Source organism: Lynx canadensis, chromosome B3 (genome assembly GCF_007474595.2).
Source record: "Lynx canadensis isolate LIC74 chromosome B3, mLynCan4.pri.v2, whole genome shotgun sequence".
Classification (NCBI taxonomy): Eukaryota; Metazoa; Chordata; class Mammalia; order Carnivora; family Felidae; genus Lynx; species Lynx canadensis.
In genome coordinates this window covers 19,190,693-19,216,412 of record NC_044308.2, presented here as the reverse complement: position 1 = coordinate 19,216,412, position 25,720 = coordinate 19,190,693, and the positions used below count along the sequence as shown (strand labels likewise).

The 25,720-nt window shown below is 45.2% G+C and overlaps 1 protein-coding gene across 2 annotated transcripts in view; it reads left to right on the top strand.

Annotated features, from left to right (window-relative positions):
* The window catches only part of PCSK6 (proprotein convertase subtilisin/kexin type 6), a 193,216-nt gene that overhangs the window by 131,939 nt on the left and 35,557 nt on the right, over positions 1-25,720 (top strand). For both annotated transcript variants that reach the window (XM_030317512.1, XM_030317511.1), the window contains exon 13: positions 2,822-2,958. In XM_030317512.1, the coding sequence (XP_030173372.1) occupies positions 2,822-2,958 (137 nt within the window). The remainder of the gene's footprint in view (positions 1-2,821; positions 2,959-25,720) is intronic.

Here is a 25,720-nt window from a genome sequence, read left to right as displayed (position 1 = left end):
ACAGAGAGATTGCCTGCAGAGATGAAAGGCTGAATGCTCTTGCCAGCCAGTTGTCTGAAGGAGTGGGGAGTTTGTCCTCTGGAACCAGCCCTGAGACCAGATCCTGGCTTCATGTGTTCCAAGGGCTTGGCCATCAGGCTCAGTCCCCACCAGGTTAGGTTCCACCCTCATAGAACGAGAGCGACAGGGGGCACTCTCCCTCCTGAAGGTAGGCCTGGGCCACACTCTGCCTCTGCCCTTGGGAGACCAGCAAGGCTGTGAGCAGTTTGAGAGTGCCAGCTGGCAAGCCAACGCTTTATTTATGCTATTTTGCAACCAGAGTTATTATTATTATTACTGGAACTTTTAGAGATTTCATCTAAAAGTCCAAATTTCTAGCATTCCTTGAAACATTGAAGTTCTCTGATAAGGGCCCTCATTCCCTGTTCAAACACCAGACTGGAGCTGGGCGGATGGGCGGGGCCACTTCAAGCCACCTTAGGTCCCCGTCCTTACAGTAGCATGGAGGCCAGGCACAGGCTCCACTTCTCTGGGCTCTCATGAAGTCACCTCCCTAGAGCCCTCTTTGCTCCATGCTGCACACCAGGAGGCATCCAAGGTGGTGAGGCCTGACTTCGAGGCAGGAGCTGGATCCAGGCACCAAATGGTGACCTGGGTTGACCAAGAGCCAGTGAGGCTTAGGGGTTGGGGCGGCAGGTCAGAGGCCAGCAGGGCAGCAGTGACCTGCGAGGACCCACGCCAAGATGGGCTGTGGGCCCAGAGACATGAGATTATACCCTGCTCCTTCACCTCCTGGCTGGGCACCCAGGAGTCACCCATTTCTCCTCCCTTTATCCCTCACCTCTAGAAATATCATTTCACTCCCATCACAGTCCAGAATGCTACAAGCACTGGATGCTGATGATGTAGATGAAAATGCCCGGCACATGCAGCTGGCCTCCCTCCCTGTCCTGCTTACATCCACCTGACCTGGAAGAACCTTCCAGCGCCCCAGCATCCCCGCCGCCTGGCCTCTGTGCACTCTGATCTCCTCCCCTTCTAACCTCTGTCCTGTTCAAGCCCAGTGTGTGCCCCTCAGATGGGAAAGAGCGGTCCTGCCAAGTTCATTCGCTTCAAGACTACCCATTAGCTAGGAGGTGCTGTACCTGTGCCATCAAGCACTTGAAACCTGCCTTGAGGCCATTTGGCAGTCATCTGAGTCTTGGGAATTTGTTTTTTTCCAAGGCACAGATTTTGTGATTATATCAAGAGTTTGTATTTGGGCGATCTATTACTTCTACTTTATTTCGCATCTTGCTCAATACGGCAGCTTTTTCAGGTTGCCAGATTTTTTTTCACCAAGAGTTAAGTTGACATTTCGTTAAGTATTTCAGCCCTTAGAAGACAGTTTGTCTTTGTTCTGTCCAGGCGGGTCGGGTTCAGTTTGGCATCGTGTGTGAAAATCAGCCTTGACCTTTGCAGTTTCTTAGAAGAACGTACAGGGTGTGGCCCTCCCCCTCACTATTCGCCAAGCGAAGAACATTCTTCCGATAAAGGTTTTTATACATTCGTTAGATGTTCGGAGAACACCCAAATCAGGCATCCAGTCTTACATCACACCAAATATGTATCTGAACTTCTGATGACAAATAAAGAGCTCTTGGGTAAAGACAATGTTCCACAATAGAGCTAGAAAATTAGACTGGGAAGGAAGAGTAAGAGAGAAGAACCTGAGATTGTTTCTTCCAAGGAGAGGAGATTAAGCAGGGCACAGGGTGTGGGAAGAAAGAGGGTGCCCATAACTTGCTTCCTGTTTCCTGCTCAAGTCAAAGAAGAGGAAATGGATCTGGGTTGAAGTCCAGAAGGACCTTGGGGTAGCAAAGGACCAAGGGAGGCTCATCAGAACCTACAAGGGGAGGCTGGCTGAGGGGCGGGAGCTCCTGTGCCTCCCCGTGCTGCACCCAGGGGTGCCTCCCACCCACACTGGAGAACAACCAGGCCCCTTATGTCATCTCTTCCAAATGCACCTGTTGAAGCCTGTTAAGCCCTGGAGAGTTGCACGTTTTTCCTTCTTTGTATCTCCTGGAGAACAGCACATAAGAGCTGGGTCCATGACAGATGTGAAGGTTTCATTCGTTCCATAAGCCAGCATTTTAGAAAGGTTTCCTCTGTGATGCCCTTGGTGCTTAAGTCAAAGAATCATGTGGCCTAGCCTCTTTCTGCCTTTGTGCACCCAGGCATTGGTCCAGATCCTCTGTAGGAGGGAAAGGGTAGGAAGGAACCAAACACCTGAAGGAACATGGGGTGGGGGGTGGGGGGTTTGAGGACCTTCTTTGGTAACCTCTTACACACCTCCCTGTGCTGGAAAGAACAAAGACAGGAGTCCGAATGCCATTGGGTGAGTCCCAGCTCAGCTGGTTCCTGGCTGTTGGACCTGCCATGAATCACTACCCTTGGGATCTCTCCATTGGTAAACTAGGATGGCAGGAAGAGCCCATCGCTGGCTGAGTCCGTCTCATGTTGGGCACCTGTAAGTCCTGCCAGCCTGCCTGCCTCTCAGAATGTTCAGGGGACCCGATGGGATAATGAAGGTGAAGCTGCTGTCCAGGGCTGTGTCATAATGCAAGGGTTTGAAAGCGGTCACCATTGTACCTGCACCTGCGCCTGTGCTGAGGGCCAGGCTCTTTTTCCTTCCGTTCTCAGACCTGCTGCCCTGGAGGTGCCACTCAGCTGAATAGTACTGTCACCTAAGTAATTCTGAGCTGGGAGAGAGCCCTCCTCGGCCTGCCCCACCCCCTCCTTTCCAGATCCTTGTGTTCTCACCCGGAGTCTCCAATTGCAGATTGCTGGATCATTCCAATGAAGGGTTTACAAACTGGGAATTCATGACCGTGCACTGCTGGGGAGAAAAGGCAGAGGGGGAATGGACCTTGGAAATCCAAGACATGCCGTCTCAGGTCCGCAACCCCGAGAAGCAAGGTCAGTGGTTCTCAGGAATTTCCAGACCACTTTTGTTATTTCTACCTTTTTGTTAACTCAGACTTTTATTTAACTTGTGTCTCTCATAATTCTTTCTTTTCTTTTCTTTTTCTTCTTCTTCTTTTTTTTTTATGGAGGTAAAATTCACCATTTAAATCCTTTTAAAGTGTGTAACTAGGGGCGCCTGGGTGACTCAGTCAGTTAAGCGTCCGACTTGGGCTCAGGTGATGATCTCACGGTTCGTGAGTTCGAGCTCCACGTCAGGCTCTGTGCTGACAGCTCAGAGCCTGGAGCCTGCTTGGGATCTGTGTCTCCCTCTCTCTGCCCCTCCCCTGCTCACGCTCTGTCTCTCCTTCTCTCTCAAAAATAAATACACATTAAAAAAATAAATAAAATGTGTAACTAAATGGCCTTCAGTACATTCACAGTCTTGTACAACTTACCGCTTAACTAAATCCAGAACTTTGTCATCACCCCAAAGGGATACCCCATATCCACTAAGGAGACACTCCCCGTTCTCCCAGCCCCCAGCAACCCCTAATCTACTTGCTGTATCCATGGATTTGCCTCTTCTGGATGTTTCATGTAAATGGAATCATACAATATGTCACCTTTCGTGTCCAGTTAGCATAATGTTTATAGTATGTATCATACTTCATGCCCTTTCATGAATAATACAATTTAATTGTGTGTAAATAATTGCATCTATAACATTTTGTTTATCCTTTCATGAGTTGGTGGACAGCTGGGTTCTTTCTACTTAATGACTGTTAGGAATAATGCTGCTTTGAACATCCACATGTAAGTCTTTATGTGGGCATACATTTTCAGTTCTCTTGGTTGTATACGTAAGAATGGAATTGCTGGGTTATATAGTAATTCTATGTTTGACTTTTTGGAGAACCATCAAACTGTTCTCTGCAGTGCTGTACCATTTTATATTCCTATCAGCACTATATGAGGATTTTAGTTTCTCTCTGTCATCATCAGCTCTTGTTTTATCATATCCATTTTCTTATTATAGACATCCTAGTGGGTGTGAAGTATATCTCATTACGGTTTTGATTTGCACTAATTCCCCTAATGACTAACAATGCTGAGCATCTTTTCGTGGGCTTATTGCCCACTTTTATCTTCTTTGGAGAAATGTGTATTCATATCTTTTGCTTATTTTAAAACTGGGTTGTCTTTTATTATGGAGTTGTAACAGGTTTTTTTTTTTTAATGTTTGTATTTATTTTTGAGAGAGAGACAGAGCACAAGTGGGGGAGGGGCAGAGAGAGAAGGAGACCCAGAATCCAAAGCAGGCTTCAGGCTCTGAGCTGTTGGCACAGAGCCTGACACGGGGCTCAAACTCGCGAACAGCGAGATCATGACCTGAGCAGAAGTCAGACACTTAACCGACTGAGCCACCCAGGCGCCCCAGTGGTTGGAATTTTGATAGAGATTTCACTGAATCTAGTTCAGTTTGGGGAGAATTGCCATCTTTACAAAATTGAGTTCTCCCATCCGTGAACACAATTTATTTATTTATTTTGACTTATCTCGATCTTCTTTCATTTCTATCAGCATTGTTTTGTGGCTGTCAGTCCACATGCCTTGTACATCCTTGGTAACATTTGTTCCTAAGTATTTTGTTCTTTTTGATGCTATTGTAAATGGAATGGTTTTCTTACTTTTGCTTTCAGATTGTTTTTTTTCCTCTGGGATGGTAGCCTTTCCTAACTCTCCTTTTGGGTCATAATCATTTCTTGAACTGATCTGTATTGAATTCCTACTTTGGGCCAGGCACTGATGGAGGTGATGAGGCTACACCAGGAGAGAAAATGAGAATAATCATTGTGTCTTCTGCCGTAGTCACCAACCGCAGTCTCTGATGTCTTCACATATCTCTGTTGGATTGGGATTTGTAGTAAAGGGACAGGGACTATGCTGTCTGTGGAGACAGTTCCCTGCAGTTTGCTTTCACTGTTCTGTTGTCCCTAGGGGCCTGCTTCTTGATCACCCTAGAACCTTCCCCTGCCCTGGTCCTTTTCTGAGTTTTCATGAAGCACAGTTTCAGAGAATTTTTTTTTTTAACCAGGAAGAACAGAAGAGCATTGACTTGCCTCATGCAGAAAATTGACTTTTTTTTTAATTTTTTTTTTTTGTGAGAGAGAGAGAGAACGATCGAGAGAGAACAAGAGGGGGAGGGGCAGACAGAGAGAGAGACAGAATCTGAAGCAGGCTCCAGGCTCTGAGCTGTCAGCACAGAGCCCGATGTGGGGCTCAAACTCACGAGTCACAAGATCATGACCTGAGACAAAGTCAGATGCTTAACTGACTGAGCCACCCAGATGCCCCCAGAAAATTGACTTTAAATTTTTTTTTTTAATCTTTATTTATTTTTGAGAGAGAGACAGAATGTGAGCAGGGGAGGAGCAGAGAGAGAAGGAGACACAGAATCTGAAGCAGGCTCCAGGCCCTGAGCTGTCAGCACAGAGCCTGATGTGGGGCTCAAACTCACGAATCGTGAGATCATGACCTGAGCTGAAGTCAGACACCCAACCAACTGAGCCACCCAGGCACCCCGAAAATTGGCTTTAAATGATCAAATCATCTATAAGACCCTGCCTGCCCCCAGTCACTTTCTTTCTGCCTTTAGGATAATAACTATTTTGAAAAAAGTTACTATAACAGTCTAAAAATACAAAGATGCAAAATTTTACATCACTTGAAATTCAAATTAAATCACTTGAAATTGAAAGTTTATTTATTTTGAGAGAAAGAGAGAGAGAGAGAGAGAGAGAGAGAGAGAGAGAGAAAGGAGGGGAGGGACATAGAGAGGGAGAGAGAGAATCCCAAGCAGGCTTTGCGCTGCCAGCACAGAGCCCGATTGGGGGCTCGAACCCGTGAACCATGAGAACATGACCTGAGCCGAAACCAAGAGTCGGATGCTCAACCCATTGAACCACCCAGGCACCCGAAATTCACATATTTTAAAAGTAGAAGTTCCTGAACTCTTTTAAAACCCTAAAGTGCACTGACCTACCATTGAAAGTCGAGGATCAGCGTCTCATGCCAGCTGCAGCCACAAGCATCACGTGCTCCTTGGGTACAAGGTGTTGTTCCTGTGCCATCAGCACTGCCACTTGCACCCAGATGGATGCGTCTGTGGAGCTGTGTGTTCACACAGCACAGCTTGTCCGTCGGAAGCTGAGGCCCATGTCTATCGCGGGGAAGAGCATGTACACCGTTGTGATTCTGGTAGATGTTTATTTACACTTCTAAGAACTTTGCAAGTCAGGGTCCCTGTCTGGACCTCAGTGTCCTGGGCTGTGAAACAGAGCTGAGCTAGATGTTCTCTGAGCCCTCATAGAGGACCTGCCTGTCTCTGAAGCAGTGGTTCGTGTGGCACGTCCACAGCCTGGAGGGGGCTCTGCTGGCCTGAGGTTACCCCTCCCCTCTCTCCAGCCTGCCCACATCCCAGTCCTCTTTAGGACCAGCTGGAGACATCCTCTTCCTGCAGGGGTGGGTGGGCGGCAAGATGGGCAGGCACCTAGGAGATCCCCACACCCCCTGGACCGGCACTGCCTGCGGGCGGCTTTATCAGCATGCAGGTGCTGATGTGGTGTGTCCAGTGGTGCCCGAGATCCTGCAAGACCACATTGCACCCGGCGCTGTAGGCCACTGCAAGGATTGGTGGGAAGCCACTGGGGGCTTTTAGGCAGAGGAGAGAGACGGTGTGAACTTCTCTGTTACTAGGTTCACCCCTGCCAGTTTGGTCGGACTACTCCGAACTGTGGTTGGAGTAGAGGAGAGGCACAGTTAAGGGGTCATCACGATGGGAGAGGAAGGTGACTCGGACCAGGGTGGTGGCAGTGGAGTGGTCAGATTCCCAAAGCCGTGTTGAGAGGGCCTGCTGACAGGTAAGATACGGGCTGTGAGGGCAGAGAGGGGACATGGACGACTCCAGAAGTTTGGTTTTGTTCTGGGCAAGAACGGACCCGCAGTTTCCGGATCTGGAATGCTGCAGGGGAGGGGGTGCTAGAGAGAAGATTGGGAGCTTAGTTTAGGGCAGGGGGTTCCATGGAAGATTCTTATGACAAATCCAGGTAGAGATGTGTACCTGGATGCCAGGGTGGAGGTCTGGGCTGGAAGTACACATTTGGCAAGTAGCTGGTAGTGAAAGCCACAAGTGTGCACCCAGGGGGTGAGTGGGGATACCCTGCCGCCCTGCAGGGGTGGGCACTGGAGGGAAATCTACCTATGTAATGATGATTCTCGCAAGTTCAAGTACTGAGCTGTGGGGTTGCTTCGGTGCCCAGCACAGAACTATGCGCCACGCACCCCCTACGCCCCTTCCCACCGCCTCTGCTCCCTGTCTCCTGCCTGCACAGCACTCTCCAGCCCTGCCCTCATCTTTCACCCTGATCTCTGGAACCTTGTCTGCTGGCTTCCCCGTGTTCCCAGTGCCTCCTGCTGTGCGGATCATCATAGGTGCGCAGTGGTTGTTTGGTGAATGAGTGAGTACAGTTGGAATCTTTTGTGATCACCACATGACCAGCTGCTTTACATACTACAGTGGACACAGGCTTAGAGATGCAGGGGATACCTCCCGAGGACGGCCCCACAGTAAGTCCTGAAACAGGCCAATGCGCTTCCTTGGGCATGGTTAGAACCTGCATCTTTGGCTGGTTGAGACAGGAACAGAATAAGCTCTCTTAGCTCTGACCTTCTGTCGCTTATTGGAATTTGGGGGACCGGGGCCCACTAAGTGCCTGTGCGTTCCTGAACAGTTCCCGTGGCGGTTCATTCGCACAAGCTTTGCCCTGCAGGGAGGGGCCGCTCCTGAGATGGCCTTTGCAGAAACAAGCAGCAGGCAAGTGGCCTGCCGCTGGTGCCTTACTGCCCTCCCCTCTTTCTGTGTGTGAGGAGGATGGGTTCCTCTCTCCGGGCTGTGCATGCTCAGCACATCCAGGCATTAGCACCTCCTCCCTGTGCACAGGTGGACTCAGTCTTGGTTCCAACAGCATCTCTCAGAGTACAGGGGAGAAGAGAAAAAAGAATGAGAAGGGTCTTTCAACCAGTCTGGCTTTCAAAGCAGGGCTATCCTCTGGGGTGCCTGGGTGGCTCAGTCAGTTAAGCGTCCAACTTCGGCTCGGGTCATGATCTAAGTTTGTGGGTTTGAGCCCCGCTCTGACAGCTCGGAGCCTGGATATTGCTTCAGATTCTGTGTCTCCCTCTCTCTCTCTCTGTCCCTCCCACTCTCACACTGTGTCTGTCTCTCTCTTAAAAATAAAAAAAAAAAAAATTTTAAGCGCATTATTAACAAAGCAGGGCTGTCCCCAACACTTACAAGTTTAGGTCAGTCTGGCAGTGTCTGTCGGGGACCTCAGCCATAGAAGGTGACACCAGTTAACGAAAGTTTCCTACTGACTGCAGCGTTCTGGGGCCCAAGAGAAATGCAGGCCTGGGAGCTGCCTATGGGTGTTGTCCATTGATGCCCAGGGTGTGATTGATCCCAAAGCACGTGTCTTTCCCTCCCTGGTTTTCCAGTCACCGCCAGCCTCAGTGCCAAGATTAATGCAGCAAACACGAAGACTGGCTGGCCAGAAAGAGCAGCACTGTTCTCATTTCTCTACAGTGCTCCTGAGACCCTGTTTCGGGAGCAAGGTGCTGGGTTCTGTATCGTTCACTTCAATACCCCTCAAATCTCTGCAACTTACATAATTGCTTAAAAAAAGAAAAAAGAAAAAAGAAAACAGCTCCATTTCAATGGTGTGCTATGCGATAGTACTATAAAATCTCAGCTAAGACCACACCTTATTAAATAACTGAGTCTTCTGAATATGCAAGCTCAAAGAATACTCACCCCTGTCAGATTGAACCTGGTTTGTGTCATTCGTTTTAAAACTATTTCTTAGAAACTGAGTAGCTGATGAGTTCATTCATTGTCCTCTTCAGTTCCTGGGCCAGGGGAAGGGTGTGTCTTCTCCCAAGATCAGTCTCCTCTGGGAGACAAGGGAGGAAGGGAATTGAGAGCACATCCTGATTCACAGCTGTGTTGTGTTTACAAAAGTGGCTTTTCATTCATTCCTGTGTTGAGCACACCTTTACTGAACTTTACTGAGTGCCGGATCTGGACTCGCTAGGACCTCAGCACCCTCACTGGGGAAGCAGGTGTGGGCCCAGGTGTGGGAGAGTAGGCTCCCTGAGGCATCCAGGGTGGGCGTGCAAGCCGAGCACTACGCAGGCCACCCCAGTTACCATCCAGAGCCTGCAAGGCCTGAGACAGGGTGCTGGCTGGTGATGATGCGGCCAGAGCAGAGGTCCCTCCTTGCAGACCATCTTTCAGAGAAGCACGGCTGCGTTTTAGAATGTTTGCATCTGGAATGCTCAAAATTTTAAGTTTGGGCCTTCCTGAATGCAGAAAATTCCAGTCCTCTGAGAAATGTGTGCACTTCCTTCTCCCGCATCTGGTTTGGAACAGGCCTGGGGTCGGATCCTCATGTTCCCACTTTCCCCAAATCTCTGATGTCTTGGTCAATTCAGAGTGCTCTACCAAAGTGCCGTAGACCGGGTGGCTTATAAACAACAGAAGTTCTTTCTTCACAGTTCTGGAAGCTGGGAAGTCTGAGATCAGGCTGCCAGCACGGTTGGGTTCCGGGGACGTCTCTCTTCCCAGCCGCCTCCTTTTTATATCCTTGCACGGCGGAAGCTCAGCAAGCTAACTTTCTGGGGTCACTTTTGGTAGGACACTAATCCCATTCATGAGGGCTCCACCCTCCTGACCTAATCACCTCCCTACTGCCCCACCACCTGATACTATCACGTTGGGGTCAGGTTCCAACATATGAATTTTGGGGAACACACGCATTCAGTCCATAATGGCACCTGGCCTCACCACTGCCTTTCCTCCTACCAGATGAGGATGAACACATCTTGATGAGGATTTGCATAAAAGGTGATGACCCAGGCCAGGTAACTAAGGATAGGGGTCCCCCTATCCTGCCCTCCTCACCTCAGAGCCCACATTGGTGGTCACACCTGGTGCACGAGGCAAAGCCCGTGCACCTGCACCACCGGGGCCAGCCTCCCTGCTCAGGTAGGCATCCTGCTTAGTACCCTCAGGCACGGGGACGCCCCCACCACCTCCTCGTGACCTGGGGCTCCTGCAAGCACTCTGATGCCCATGGCTCTGCTCAGCTGGAAGCGAGTTTGGCCCTGAGCAGCACTAGGGATGTCTTTGCTCGTTTCTTCTCTCATTCATTGGGCACACCCTTACTGAGACTGCCTGTGGGCAACACGCCAGATCTGCTGGGCACGCAGAGGCAGAAGCCTGCTTCTTCACGCTTCACCTCTGCACCCTGTTCCGCCCTGCGGTTTCGGCTCTGTGCCCGGCACGGAGAGCCCAAGCAGGGCTGTGGTTTGTTTCCATCCTGGGCTCACACTTACTTTATAACCACGAGCCCACCTGAAGAGCTTGGGTGCCTCCCGTTGTCTTCGCCTGTGAGGGGGGGTTGTAAGGCATCAACCTGAAATGGAAAAAAAATTCAAGCACGCTTTCCAATCCCCCTTCTCTAATGGACACCATGTATCGTATTCCATGGCTCCAATGGGTTTTCATTTTACATGGTGTTCACATAGTAATACACAGACAGAAACAAGTGATGGCGTCTTAAAAATTTCTATGTCATTTCTCTTGAATGCAGAGAATTCACTTTTTCTCCCTGATGAAAATTTCTTTTTTTTTTCTCTCTCTCTCTAGTCTTCCCTCTGATTCCAAAAGAGCAGCAACCCACATGGGCCAGGTTTCTCTGTGTTTCACCAGCATTTCCAGATGCCCACTGAGCTAGGGAAGCAGTAAAATGTATCAAAAAGAGGAATGGAATGATAGTGCTTATGTGTTCTCTATCAGGTACTGGTGTTATTTCACCTCATTGCTAAAAATCAGTATATAGGGGTGTGTGCGTGGATGGCTCAGTCGGTTAAGCCTCCAACTCTTTTTTTTTTTTAATTTTTTTTCAATGTTTATTTATTTTTGGGACAGAGAGAGACAGAGCATGAACGGGGGAGGGGCAGAGAGAGAGGGAGACACAGAATCGGAAACAGGCTCCAGGCTCTGAGCCATCAGCCCAGAGCCTGACGCGGGGCTCGAACTCCCGGACCGCGAGATTGTGACCTGGCTGAAGTCGGACGCCCAACCGACTGCGCCACCCAGGCGCCCCAAGCCTCCAACTCTTGATTTCAGTTCAGGTCATGATCTCATGGTTTGTGAGTTCCAGCCCCGCATCGGACTCCATGCTAAGCATGGAGCCTGCATGGGATTCTGTCCCTCCTTGTCCCTCTGCGTCTCCCTTGCTTTTGTGCACTCTTTCTCTCTCTCTCTCAAAGATAAAATAAAATAAAATAAAATAAAATAAAATAAAATAATAAAAATCAGTGTAGAATCAGAGCATCGGAAACAAAGTCCTAAATAACAAGGAGTTAAGATTTATGAAAAAAAAAAGTTCTTATTGCTAGTGATATATACAATAGTATTTACAAGTAAGATATTAATGAGATCTAGTATTTGCTTGAAAATACTTTGGGGGTGCCTGGATGGCTTAGTGGGTTAAATATCTGACTCTTGATTTTTGGCTCAGTCATGATCTCATGGTTTGTGAGTTCAAGCCCTGCATCAGGCTCTGCACTGACATCATGGAGCCTGCTCAGTATTCTCTCTCTCTCTCTCTCTCTCTCTCTCTCTCTCTCTCTCCCTCTCTCTCCCCTTCCCCTGTTTGTGCTCTCTCTTTCTTTCTCAAAATAAATAAATAAACATTAAAACACACACACACACACACACACACACACACACACACACAAATACTTCAAGGAGGGGTGCCTGGCTAGCTCAGTTGGTAGAGCGTGTGCCTCTTGATCTTGGGGTCAAGCCCCACGTTGGGTGTAGAGTTTACCTAAAAAAATAAAAATAAATAAAAAAATAAATACTTCAGGGGGTGTGGGATGGGAAAGCAAGGAGGGGGCAGACAAAGCAAAATTGGTGGAATGTTGCTGATTGCTGGCACTGTGTGATGGGAACATAGAAACTCACTATTGCTTTCTCTATTTTGATTTGAAAATTTCCATCATGAAATTAAAAATATATATGCCCATGTGTAACATTTCTTCCTAAGAGGTAAAAATGAAAGACTATCATAGAACTTTAGATTGCACAATTAAGGTAACATAAAGATATAGTTGCTTGGAAGCAAATATACTTTAATTCTCCATATGTATGTGAGAAAAAAAGGTTCAGTATACGATGGGAGAACTCGTTTCTTTGGACTAGTTTATTTGGACTTTCTTATCCCCAGAGAGTCAGTCTTAAATCTATCTAGGACTAAGGCAGGGCAGCAAACTCTGTGTGTGTGCATGGACTGGAGTGGGTATCATGTGTGTGTATGTGTGTGTGTATATATATATATATATATATATATACGTGTATATATATATATATATATATATATACACGTATATATGTGTGTGTGTGTGTGTATGTGGGTATGTTATGTGTCTATATGCATATGTACATGTGGGTATGTATGTACGCATGAATGTATGTATGTATTATGTGTGTGGGGTGTGAGTGTAGGTGGGTACATATATATGTATGAATGTGTGTGTGTGTGTGTGTGTGCACGCGTGCATATTTGTTTGTTATTGAAGAACCAGCATACCATAGAGGTTGAGTCTGGAGCCAGCTTGCTCACCAGACTCATATTCTGCCCCTCACCAACAGCGGCCCTAGACAGGTCATCATCATTCTCTGAGCCTCAGGTCCCTCTTCTGCATAAAGCTGTTGGAAAGATTAAATTTCCATCCATGTCAAGTGCTTGGTGTTATACTATTAACATGACTCCTCATGGCAATCTTACTGTGAGTGTTTTTGCCCTCGTTTTGTGGGAAAGGAGGCTAGTTCCAAGCTCTAGGAAGAGGCTGACAGAACCCACACAGCCCTAAGGACAGTCTGGACGCAGTGTGCCCCTTTTGACTGCAGGCAGCCTTTAGCTGATGTTATGCCCTTTTAAGCCATGTGGCCAGTGGTTTTCCTGTGTCTGGCTTTGGGAAAGCTTTGGTTGGGTTTTTTATTCCAAGTGTCATAAGATAAAAACCAAATAAAATATTGAAGTCTAACAGGTGCCTTGTATGAGGAGCATTTCCTGCATACTGTAGTCATGACTTCTGGAAAATGTTTCTCCTGAGAGGCTGCTTCACCAGGACTGAGAGTCAAGTGAGAGTTGATGTGGCAGAGACCTTTATTTTTTTTAACCGACCAGAACACTTGAAATACAATAGGCACTTAGAATAGATGGTTATTGATTTTTAAGCGTTTTTCCTTTGTACGGTGTTCCTGGCTTCAACATCACTGACATGGCCATTCTTCACAAATCTCCCATTTTAAAGCAATACCAATCAATCTCACCACGAAATTAAGGGGGTAGGAGGAATCTAACTGAATGATTATAAAACTGATCTGGAAGAGTAAACACAGAGAATAGCGAGAGAAATTTTAAAAATAAATAAATGCAGGTATTCAGACATACAGTTGACCCTTGAACAACACAGGGGTAAGGGGCGCCAACCCACCCCTCAGTCGAAAAATCCACATATTACTTCTGACTCCCCAGAAACTTAACTACTAATGACCTGCTGTTGACCATAAGCCTTACTGATAACACAATTAATACATATCCTGTATGTGTTAATGTATATGTTATATGTGTTATATACTATATTCTTACAATAAAGTAAGCTTGAGTAAAGAAAATGTCATTACCAGGCGCACCAGGGTGGCTCCGTTGGTTAAGCATCCGACCACCGGTCAGGTTGTGATCATACGGTTTGTGAGTTTGAGCCCCACTTCAGGCTCTGTGCTGACAGCTCAGAGCCTGGAGCCTGCTTGGATTCTGTGTCTCCCTCTCTCTCTGCCCCTCCCCCACTCATGCTTTGTCTGTCTCTCCCTCTCAAAAATAAACCTTAAAAAAATCTTTTTTAATGCCATTAAGAAAATGATAAAGGAGAGGAAATACTTTTATGTACTAAACTGTATTTATTTAAAAAACAAATAAACAAACAAACAAAACAACCGTGTATAAGTGGACCTGTGTAGTTCAAACCCATGTTGCTCAACGGGTCAACTGAAATTTTTTTTTAATGTTTATTTACCTTTGAGAGACAGACAGAGATAGAGCACAAGTGGCAGGAGGGGCAGAGAGACAGGGAGACACAGAATCCGAAGCAGGCTCCCAGCTCTGAGCTGTCAGCACAGAGCCCAACGTGGGGCTTGAACTCACGAACCATGAGATCGTCGTGACCTGAGCCAAAGTCGGACGCTTAACTGACTGAACCACCCAGACACCCCACGGGTCAACTGGATTTTTAAAGTATAATAATAATTAAAATGGTATGGCCGGTGCTAATACAGAGAGATAAGTCAAGGGGAACAGAACAGAGAGTCCACTGGTACAGTCACAGGAGTGCACTAAGTCTAGCATTTCATATTGGTGTGGGGGGGCTGGGCTGGGGAGAATGAGGTATTGAATAAAAGCCCTCAACAATTAGCTAACCATTTGGAGAGGAGATTATTATTTTAGTAGATTTATACACATAAAATTAGAAACTTCTGCTTGGCAAAAAGAACCATAAAATTAAAATTAGAAAAATATTTCTAAAATATTTTGGATGAACTCTAGTAATTCACAGATGGTCTTTTTTGCTTCACTCAAGCCTGATGGTTGCTAACTTTTTCTGTGAAAGGCCAGATAGTAAATATATTAGGCTTTCTGGTCTCTGTGGCAACGGCTCAGCTTTTCCATTATAGTATGAAAAGAGCCATAGAAAATATGTAAATGAATGCATATGCTGTGTTTCAGCATAACTATTCAAAATCAGGTGGTGGGTCTGTGGCCATAGTTTGCAGCCCTCTGCTCTAGCCCATTTACAAATTGCAGTTGAATTGAGGACTCTGTCACCTGGTAATTAAGAGGCTTGTTTATTTGGGTGTTATTTGGGGACTCTCATCCCTTCCCCATTTACTCACCCGTGGACCCACATTGTTCTATGTGCTGGTAAACACTATGTGCTAGTAAACAACTAGCACTCCAGGGGCAAGTATGTACAGATACATATATATACTTACGCATATGCGTGTGCAATATTATAAATGTTACTAATACAAAGTATGTGTAGCAAGCAGTTTACAAATAATAATGACACACTGTGCTCATTGTAAATTACATATAGCTCTTGATTCTCAGAGAATACATTCAGAGATTTTTGCCAGACTCCTGTATCTCTAGCCAATCTGTGGTTGCAATTGCAAGGAACAACTCCTTTGGCATAAATAGAAGTTGGAACCTGATTCATTTGCCAAGGGCATGGACAACTTCATTTCTGAATTGGATGATAGTTTTCAAACACTAGAATATTTCCTCAATTCTTTAATGGCTACAGATATAATGCCCTTTGAAGCTTAATCTACATTATGAATATTTCCTCCTCCTCCTTCACTTTCATATGTCCAGAAAATCCACAGTAAATCAAGCCCTTTTTTGTAATGTTTATCTATTTCCACATGTAAATGCTCCCACCATGGCTGAATTCAAGCCACCAACATGATGTCGCTGAGAGCAGAATTCAGAGGAGATGCACAGTAGCCATCAGTAGATAGTGACGAGGTTTGGGGGGAAAGAATTCTTGAAGACATCTTTGGTGCAAGAAGGTGATTTTATTAAAGCATGGGAACAGGACCTGTGGGCAGAAAGAGCTGCACTGGGGTTGTGAAGAGTGGCCAGTTATACACTATGAAGTTGGGGAAGTAAAGTCTAAAGGGAGGCCTCCAGAGGGACTTTGCTATGCTAAAGAGGACTCCTAAGATACCCGAGGCCTTGCTATTGTCAGGCTAAGGTTGTTTTTCCCTCTAGTAAGGCATTAACATTAGAACGGTAGGGGGTTCCTGGAAAAATGTCATACTCTGTATTTGCCTCAAGTATTTGTCAATGGGCTGCAGGTTATAAGGAAATTTAATTTTACCTGCCTTTTCCTTCTTGCCTTTGTTCTCCATAGCATTAGGCAGGGGGATATTGGGGCTCCAGTCTACAGGTTTCTGGAGATTAGGCTGTTGATAAGATTGCCTTTTTCTTATAATTTACTAAGATATTTGTAAACTAATGGAGACCCATGTCCTGTATGACTGTGATCTCTATCAGTTAACCATTTATTTTCTTTCCTTTCCTTTGTCCTTGGGCAGCCAGGAGTGCCTGGGGAATATCACACGCAGCACACCTGGGATGTGGGGGGAGGGAGGGCAGTAGCTTGTGTTTTGCCCTCAGCCTGCCCCACGCTCCCTCATCATATAGTATTTCCATGGGATCCATAGTATATAGGTAATCTCCCCAAACAGATAATGACAAAATACAGTAAAATGATTAGGAAGTGATGACTTTTGAGTATTTCTTACCTTTGTTCTCAATATAATTTAACTATAAGCTTTTGTCATTTAATTTTTAATAATGGCTAGGTTTAACAACCATTTCACAAAGTCCCTGAAAATGTTTTCAATCAATACACCAAGGCAAAGTGGTCCTAGCACACCACTGCTTATTGGGAATCATATAGGTCAAGGACTCTCTTTTGGGATGGGTATACTTGAGGCAGATGCATTCAATCAGGATATGACCAAGGCTCAGACCTTATAATGTGCTCTGTCCTCCACCCTGCAACTCCTCTTCATCCCAACAAAGCAAAACCATCTCTGAGTAGAGCCTTGGTCCCCCTCCCCACCTCGGCCAGGACTAGACATCACAATCAGGGGCTCTTACAAATCATTGGTTTATTTCTTCTCAAGGCCCACTCAGAAGAGTAAACATGTAATTGCCATCGGTTTAACTGCTTAATTAATAAACCAAACTCCTTTTCTGACTAAATGTTGCTAACCAGCAAGCAGTTATCATTTGGATTCTCAATACGCTAAAAAGTCATTTATCCAAGAGATAGAGTTAAAAAACAATGTCAGGTATAAAAAAGTTCCAATACACAGGCAGACACCTTCTTTATCTCTAGCATCTCAACCCCCATAATTAGGTGCTGGCAAACAGGGCTTTACATTATGATAGCCTTAATATATAAAGAGTGTTTAAAAATCTAAAAAATATGCAAAGCACCCTAGCAGAAAAATCAGCAAAGAGTCTAAAAAAGACAATTCATAAAGAAAAGATATAAATAACCAGTGAACAACAAAAGATATTCAGTCTTCATAGTAACCGAACAAAATATAAATTAAAACATGGGAGGGAAGGGGCGCCTGGGTGGCTCAGTCGGTTGGGCATCTGGCTTCAGCTCAGGTCATGATCTCGCAGTCTGTGAGTTTGCGCCCCGCGTTGGGCTCTGTGCTGATAGCTCAGAGCCTGGAGCCTGCTTCAGATTCTGTGTCCCCCTCTCTCTCTGCCCCTCCCCCACTCATGCTCTGTCTCTCTGTCTCAGAAATAAGCATTAAAAAAAAAAATTAAAAAACAAACTAACAAACAAACAAAAAACATGGGAGGGTAAATGTCCTGAGAGCAAGTCAACAAGCAGAAGTTCCCGAGATTTCAACCAGGTATTCTGCACCTGGGACCACAGTGTGATTTGGTGAGAAGAACATGAATGCAGTAGTAAGGCCTGGGTCCCAATGCTGGCCGTACCAGCTACAGACACTGGCTGGAAGACCTTGTGACCAATAATATTCTCTCATAGGAGTGTTGTGAGCACCGGATGGGAGTGAACATTTCGAACACAACCTGGCATATAGTGGGTTGCCATGGAAACTCGGGTCCCTGTCTCCCCCACTCCTCCCTCCCCCTTCTCACTCACCTGCAGTAGTTCTAACCACAGCCTTTAGGAATGGATCCGTTTGCCCTCCGGGAAAGTTCCAGCCCAGAGGTAACTGGCAGAGACCTGCCCTACTGCCTTTGAGAAAAATTAAAGAGGCTCTTCTTATAGAGAACCCAGGGATCTGGAAACAACAGAATTCAGGGTTGCTGTACTGAGGGCAAGCTGGATCACCGGCCAGTCAACAGACCAAATGGAAAAACTCTCTCCCAAGTCTTGAACTCAGCAGGTACATTTCTATTCTTTCGTCTTCTTAAGCAATGTTTTTTTTTTCCCCAAACAAAAGAAACCAAAACTTGCTAACCAACAGCTTGCTTTTGAAACTGCTGTGAGGAGTTAACTACACCACAAACTGACTGGCTTTTCAGGGGCCTTTGTGTCTGTGCTCGGTGTGCTCTCTGGGGTCAGAGCCACTTTAGAAGTTCTCACACATCTTGGCTTTCTTTGGAGCTCAGCCCAGGACACCCGACTCCACCTGCTCTCGCTTCTGCAGAATCCCATCTTTGGTTCTCTTTTTAGCACAAACGTGAAAGTTGAAGCCGGGGCGAGATCAAAGAAGCTCAGGAAGAATTTTAGTGCATTTGCCATAACCTGCAGAGTTAGCTGTAGGGAGCACAGACAGACCCGCCATAAAGATCAACCCTGAACCACAGTCAAGTTGACAGGGTGGTGGTAGGAGGAAGACCAGGCTGCCACATGAACTGGGGTCCTGGGCACAGGAAATGGGTGTTGGGATCTGTTTGGGGTGAGCCCAGGGCAGAGTCTCTGGTGGGTGTGGCCTGAGTTCCAACTGGGCCACTTGCTGGCCTGGTCACAGACCCTCTCTCCTCTCAGCCCCCATCACTGCACGTGCATGATGGGAATCATAGTATGTACTTCACAGGCCTGGAGGAGATTCAAATGTAGGAAGATTTTATATGAAAAAAAAAATGCTTCGTGAGATTTTTTAAGGGTTTCGATTGGTGTTTGACCATAGTGCCTGAAATATTAAAAGTACCAAGTATTTCTTGATGTTAAGCCATGTTGGAACCTATCACATGTGTCACATGTCACCAGTTCTGCAACTCTGCCTCATACTCTTATACAGTATCTTACCAAGATGCTGTGCTCACTTGGATGGAAGACCAAAGAAAGGCCAGGGGTAAAAGGTTCTTTTCAAATATTACTCGTACTAGTTCATGCCTTCTACCTCCAAGCACATGTAATGATTACAATTTACTCCATCAGTGTCACCTGGACCTGTTCTATGCCTCTCCAGGTTGGCTCAGCCCCTCTGCCCTTGGGCCCCCCTCTTGCCCGGTGAAGAGGTTTGGCCCCCAGTTTATCTCCTGAGCAACCCCCCTGCCCCCCCCCCCCGCTGTGAAGGCTGGACTGGGGCACAGTTGTTCCCACACAGGGAAGAGCTGCAGGGGCTCTGGGGAGTCAGGTACTTCCCAGCAGGACTTGGGGAGGCTGTGACTTTTCTTTCCACTTCCAGAAGAAGTGTGACATCTGGGCTCCCCAGGATTGAGCTTCCTGGAGGGGGCAGGTGACGCATCAGGAAGTGCACAGCAGGTTTGCCCAAAAGACGGAGGGGCGGGGTGGGGAGCTTTTGCCCTTCCCTGCGTCCCACAAAGCCTCTTTGAAGGATGTCTCCTGGCCAAAGGCCCTGCTGTTTTGTTGTGAAGCTGCAGCCTGCTGGGGGGTTGTCCCCTGCGCCCTCCCCTGTCTTCCTCCACCCACCCATCCCCCACTCTTGTTGCCCTGGGATCCTACCTCCCAATAAAGCCTCAGTCCCCAGGCTTTGCCTCAGATTCCCATTTTCTAGGGAACCTGGGCTAAAACACATGTTCAGGTGGCCGATCTAATGTGAGTTTCAATAATGTGGATGAAATATTGCAGAGGCAGAGGTGATCAAAAGTGTCATAGGTAGAACTGGTCCAATGTGACTCTGCTGTGGGCGGACAAAGCTTGCCTTCTGAAGCATAGTGCTCAGGCTTTCGTCTCTCCCACCCCCAGTGCCGGGCACTTTGAGCACAGTCCGTGAATAGTTGTTGGATGACTGAATGTGCGTGCACCCATGAACCTTGTTTAAATCAAGAGCTCATAGAATTTTAATCAGTTCTCTTTTCGGCTGTGCACACTCAGTAAAAACATTTAATAATCGGTTAAAAGTGGAAGAAATTAGTCTCTCCTATGTGACTGCAATTTTCCTTTTTTCACCATCTAAAGTTCCATGGTTTTCTGATTTCCTTTCAGTTAGTTAGCTCTTTCAGGCATTTCTTCCTAAGAGGAGAGCTGTTCTCGTTTTATTGTTGTTTTACTGACTGCTGTTTAATTGACATCTGTTTTGGGCTCATCTCCGCTTCCAAGAGGAGTTGAAATTTTGCAATCTGCGATCCAGGGCTCAATCTATCTTGTCCTGACGGCTAGGAAGAAAGTCAGATTTCAAAGCATGTGCCTTCTGTGCCGGCTTTCAAGTTTGTCACTGAACTCTCATTTCTGGAAAGTACGATTCTAGAGTATCACTCCTGCTTCTCTTGAAACAGAACTGAAGAGGGGCGCCTGCGTGGCTCCCTCGGTTAAGCGTCTGACTTGATCTCAGCTCAGGTCTTGATCTCAGGGGCTTGAGTTCAAGCCCAGTGTTGGACTCCACACTAGTCAAGAAGCCTACTTAAAAGAAAGTCAGTCAGTTAAGTGACCTTTTGTTCAGGTAGTGGTCTTGCAGTTTGAGCCCCCCATGGGGCTCCACACTGACAGTACAGAGCCTGCTTGGAATTCTTTCTCTCTCCCATTTTCTCTCTGCTCCTCCCCTGCTTGAGCTCTCTCCCTAAATTAATTAATTAATTAATTAATTAATTAAAAAAAAAAAAACACAAAAAACCAGGGGCGTCTGGGTGGCTCAGTTGATTAAGCATCCAACTTCATCTCAGGTCATGATCTCATGGCTTGTGAGTTTGAGCCCCGTGTCAGGCTCTGGGCTGATAGCTCAGAGCCTGGAGCCTGTTTTCAGATTCTGTGTCTCCCTCTCTCTGCCCCTCCCTTGTTCACACTCTGTCTCTGTCTCTCTCAAAAATAAATAAACATTAAAAAATTAAAAAAAAAAAAACCAGAACTGAAGATTTCAGTAAAGTTTCCAAACAGTCACTATACACACAGCTATCCAAAAGTCCCACTTCTAACCCCATTTGCTTCGCTATGTTTCGGTTGGTCTTTTTGCCTCCCTTCTCCTCGCCATCCCCCAGGTCTCCTAGTGCAAGAAAAAAACAAACATTCCTACTTCAGATAGGTGAGGGGACAATCCATCTGCCGTTGTGCATGGTTATGAGTCATGGCATTGCCAGTTGGTTTCATATCTCCTGATGGTGAACGTAATAAAAAGATGAGATTTTTTTCTTTAATATTTCATTTTTGCACATAATAGTCTAAATGTGGTTGAAAATGAAAAATCAATTGCCATGGAGAAGAGAAAGAGCTTCCCCGAAACTCCTCTGTCACACTCCTGTACCATCAATCAGCCTTTAGGTACAAAGATGTACCTGGAGGGGCGCCTGGGTGGCTCAGTCGGTTGGGCGTCCGACTTCAGCTCAGGTCATGATCTTGCAGTTGGTGGGTTCAAGCCCCACATCAGGCTCTGTGCTGACAGCTCAGAGCCTCAAGCCTGCTTCAAATTCTGTGTCTCCTCCTCTCTCTGCCCCTCCCATGCTCATGCTCTGTCTCTCTCTGTCTCTCAATAATAAATAAACGTAAAAAAAAAGATGTACCTGGAGGTCCATGCTGCCCACACTGGGCAATATTCTGGCAGCCAGAGCCACAACCAAATATATAAGTGCATTTAATTTTTGAACATTTGCCTTTTTTTCCCCCAGAGACATGTCATGTTCAAAAATACATCTATATTTCTATTTGGTGTTCTGTTTCCTGACATTTTATAGAGTTCTAACCAGGCTGCATTCATAACTTTGGATTTCTTTGTATGACTTGCATATCAAGCATCTTTTAATATCATTATACATCCTTTGTAAGCAGCATTTTTTTTTTATAAAACTTTACCAAGTAGAAACACCATAATTTATTTGAGCCATGCACCTATTGTTGGACATGCAGGCTATTTTCCCTTTTTTTTTTTTTTTTTTTTTTTTTGCTATTATAAATAGACAGCTTAGTGCAAAAGGCTTTCTCCTAAATTTAAAATTATTTCCAGGGGACCATTCACCAGACAAGTAAGAGATGGAAGCATATCTACTTTTGATGCCTGTTACGGATTTGCTTTTCAAAATAGTTGAACCAATTTGTAATCTCATCAGGCACACTCACTGGCCAGCTCTAGAGGAAATAAATGATATCTCTCCTTAATTTGCATTGTGATAATTACTAATGAGGATGAACACTTTTTTCCAAATATTTGTGTACAGAGTGTGTTTTTTCTTTGGAAAATTGCCATTTCTGTTTTTGTCCCAAGACATCTCACTGCTGTTGTTATTACTATTTTTTAATGTTTATTTTTGAGAAAGAGAAAGGACAAGCAGGAGAGGGGCAGAGAGAGAGGGACAGAGGATCTGAAGCGCGCTCTGTACTGACAGCAGAGCGCCCCATGCAGGGCTCCAACACAGGAACCATGAGATCACAACCTGAGCCAAAGTCAGATGCTCAACCTACTGAGCCACCCAGGCCCCCCTCACTGCTGAGAAAGTACTCCATGTAAAATACAGATGTAATAGCCCATCATGTGTCATAGTTCCTATAAATATTTTTCCTCATGTGCTATTTAACCTTTAATTTTTTGAAGATAATCTTAAGATTTTCCTCCAGAGTTTTGATAATTTTTTTTTTCCATTCCAGGTTGTTTATGATTTGGTTTTCTCCACAATGGTTTTGGTTTTGTTTTTGTTATAGTATAAGGTAAATCTTGGGGCACCTGGGTGGCTCAGTCGGTTAAGTGGCCGACTTCGGCTCAGGTCATGATCTTGCGGTTTGTGGGTTCGAGCCCAGCGTCGGTCTCTGTGCTGATGGCTCGGAGCCTGGAGCCTGCTTCTGTTTCTGTGTCTCCCTCTCTCTCTGCCCCTCCCCCATTCGCGCTGTGTCTCTCTCTGCCTTTCAAAAATGAATAAATGTTAAAAAAAAATTTTTTTAAGGTAAATCTTTTTTCTAAATTGCTAACAAACGACCAAATCAAAGACCGAATTGAAATGTTAAAAGTTGTTACAGACTCCTAGTCCTTGCTTGCTCACAGAAAACAATTTTAAATGCTGATTGACATGTTGACAGTCAGGTCAATGGAGGATTGATGGTGGCTTGTGCCTTAGGGTATTCGCTGAATCTGGGGAGCCCACCTAGAGAGTTTTATAGCACCTGCATAAAGCTGGGACCTCAGGGCATGAAAGGAAAAACAAGAGAAAAGAACCCTATGGCAGAACACATAAAACAAGTGGTTCAAAAGAAGTCCTAGTTTCAGTAAAGGTAAATAGACTAATTGCTTCATTTTAGATGACAAAAATTGTCATATTAGATTTTTTAAAAATATATTTTCTCTCGTGCCAAGTGTGTTTCTCGTGTCTACCAGCCCCATTGTCTAGTTTTCTCCACCCCACTCTGCCTTAGGAGGCTGGCATCATCTCAGACTCTTTGCCTATGGCTTACGGTTAAGTTCAGCCAAGGCAAAACTCCAGAGGAAAATGGAGGGAGAAAAAAAATTTATTTATGAGTTTATTTTATTTTTTCCTCCAGCTGCCCTCAGCAGCCAGAGTTCCCCAGGGTCACAGTCCTGCCCCCGACCCTAGCCAGTAGAATAAAGTAACCTAAGGTCTTAACACCAGTTCTGTTACTAGCCCCAGGGAACTCCACTATCCAAAGTTGTAACTTTGTTTTGCTCTGCTCACACCTTTGTAAACAGTCTCTTTATTAAAGCCTCCTTGGATTATCCCCGTTTAATTATTCTGTCTGCTTCCTGCTGGGACTGACCCAAAGAACCATGAAGAAGGGTCTCTAAAACAGAAAAACAACAAATAAACAACCAGAAAAATTAAAAAATAAAGCAGATGGAGAAAGACATACCAAGAAAATGCCAAGCCAAAGAAAGCTGGTGTAGTTATATTAACATCAGACAAGCAGAAATGTCAGCACAGAAAGCATCATTAGCTCTAAAGAGTATTACCACACATTGATAAAAGATTTGGTTCAGTTCTAACACGGCCTCAAAACATAGAAAGCAAAAAACTCTTACAAGCACAAAGGGAAAAAGACAAACTCACACACTAAGTAGGAGATTTAACATGCTCGAATATATTTGATAGATAAAACAGGACTCAAGAATATAGGATTCAAACATCACAACTGACAAGTTATATCTAATGGGTCTGTCTAATGGGTCTATTGGTGGGTCTATACCCACCAACCGAAGAATAAAATTTCTTTTCAAGCATAAATGGAATATTTATGAAAATCAGCCACGTAGTGGGCTGGTTGGCAAGCTTCAGCATATTTCTAAGGATTGGTAGCATATAAACCCTGTTCTCTGACATTACACTTAAGTTAAAAATCAAAAGAAAAAGATGACTTAGAAAAAGCCCATACATTTGAAAATTGAAAAATGCTTCCGAATAGCCCATGTGTCAAAAGAAAAAGATTATAATGTAAATTAGAAAATATATAGAACTACATGATAATAAAAATAGTACATATCCCAACCAGTGGAATGCCAGGAAAGTTGTGGAGTGAGGGAAATTTATGCATTAGGAGAGACAAAAGGCTAAAAATGAATGTGCTAAGCATCCAGCTTGAGATGGTAGAGAAAGACCAAAAACATCAATGCAAAGAAAGAGGAAGGAAAGAATTTTTTTAATAGCAGGAATTAGTGAACTAGAAAACAAAAATCTGAAAGAGAGAATCAAGAAAACCGTAAGTTAGTTTTTTGAGGAGACGAATAAAATTGATAAACCTCTAGGAGGATCAGTCAAGGAAAAAACTGAGACTATATCATTTCGGGAATGAAAATGAGGAACATTATTATAATCCTGTATACGTTAAAATTGTTGTAAGAAGGTATTATAAACTTGTGACCAAAAGAAAAAAAGAAAGAAAGAAAAGAAATTTTAAGTGGAATGAGCAAATTCCAAGAAAAAAATACAACTTAGTAAAATTGACACAAGAAAAAAAATAAAGATTGAAACTATCCTATTAAATTGATTATATAATTTAAAAGAAAACTCGGTTGTCTCAGTTGGTTAAGTGTCCGACTTTGGCTCAGGTCATGATTTTACGTTCGCGGTTTGTGGGTTCAAGCCTGGCGTTGGGCTCTGTGCTGACAGCTCAGAGCCTGGAGCCTGCTTGGGATTCTGGGCCTCTCTCACTGTCCCTCCCCTGTTCACTCTCTGTCTCTCTCTCAAAACTAAATAAACATTAAAAAAAATTAATTTAGGGGCGCCTGGGTGGCGCAGTCGATTAAGCGTCCGACTTCAGCCAGGTCACGATCTCGCGGTCCGTGAGTTCGAGCCCCGCGTCGGGCTCTGGGCTGATGGCTCAGAGCCTGGAGCCTGTTTCCGATTCTGTGTCTCCCTCTCTCTGCCCCTCCCCCGTTCATGCTCTGTCTCTCTCTGTCCCAAAAATAAATAAACGTTGAAAAAAAAATTAAAAAAAATTAATTTAAAAAAAAAAAGAAAAGAAAACTCAAGGATAACAATTCACCAGATAGATGAACTGGCAAATTCTACTAAACATTCAAATGGAAGAAATAATATCAATATTCTGTAAACTCTTTGAGACAGTTGAAAAAGGGGAAATGATCCCCAGTGGGTTAATGAAACCTGTATATGCTTGGTGCCAAATCCCAACAGCACAGTATGAGAATGGAGAATTTTCAGCCAGTCTCAGGAGCATTAATACGAAAACTCCA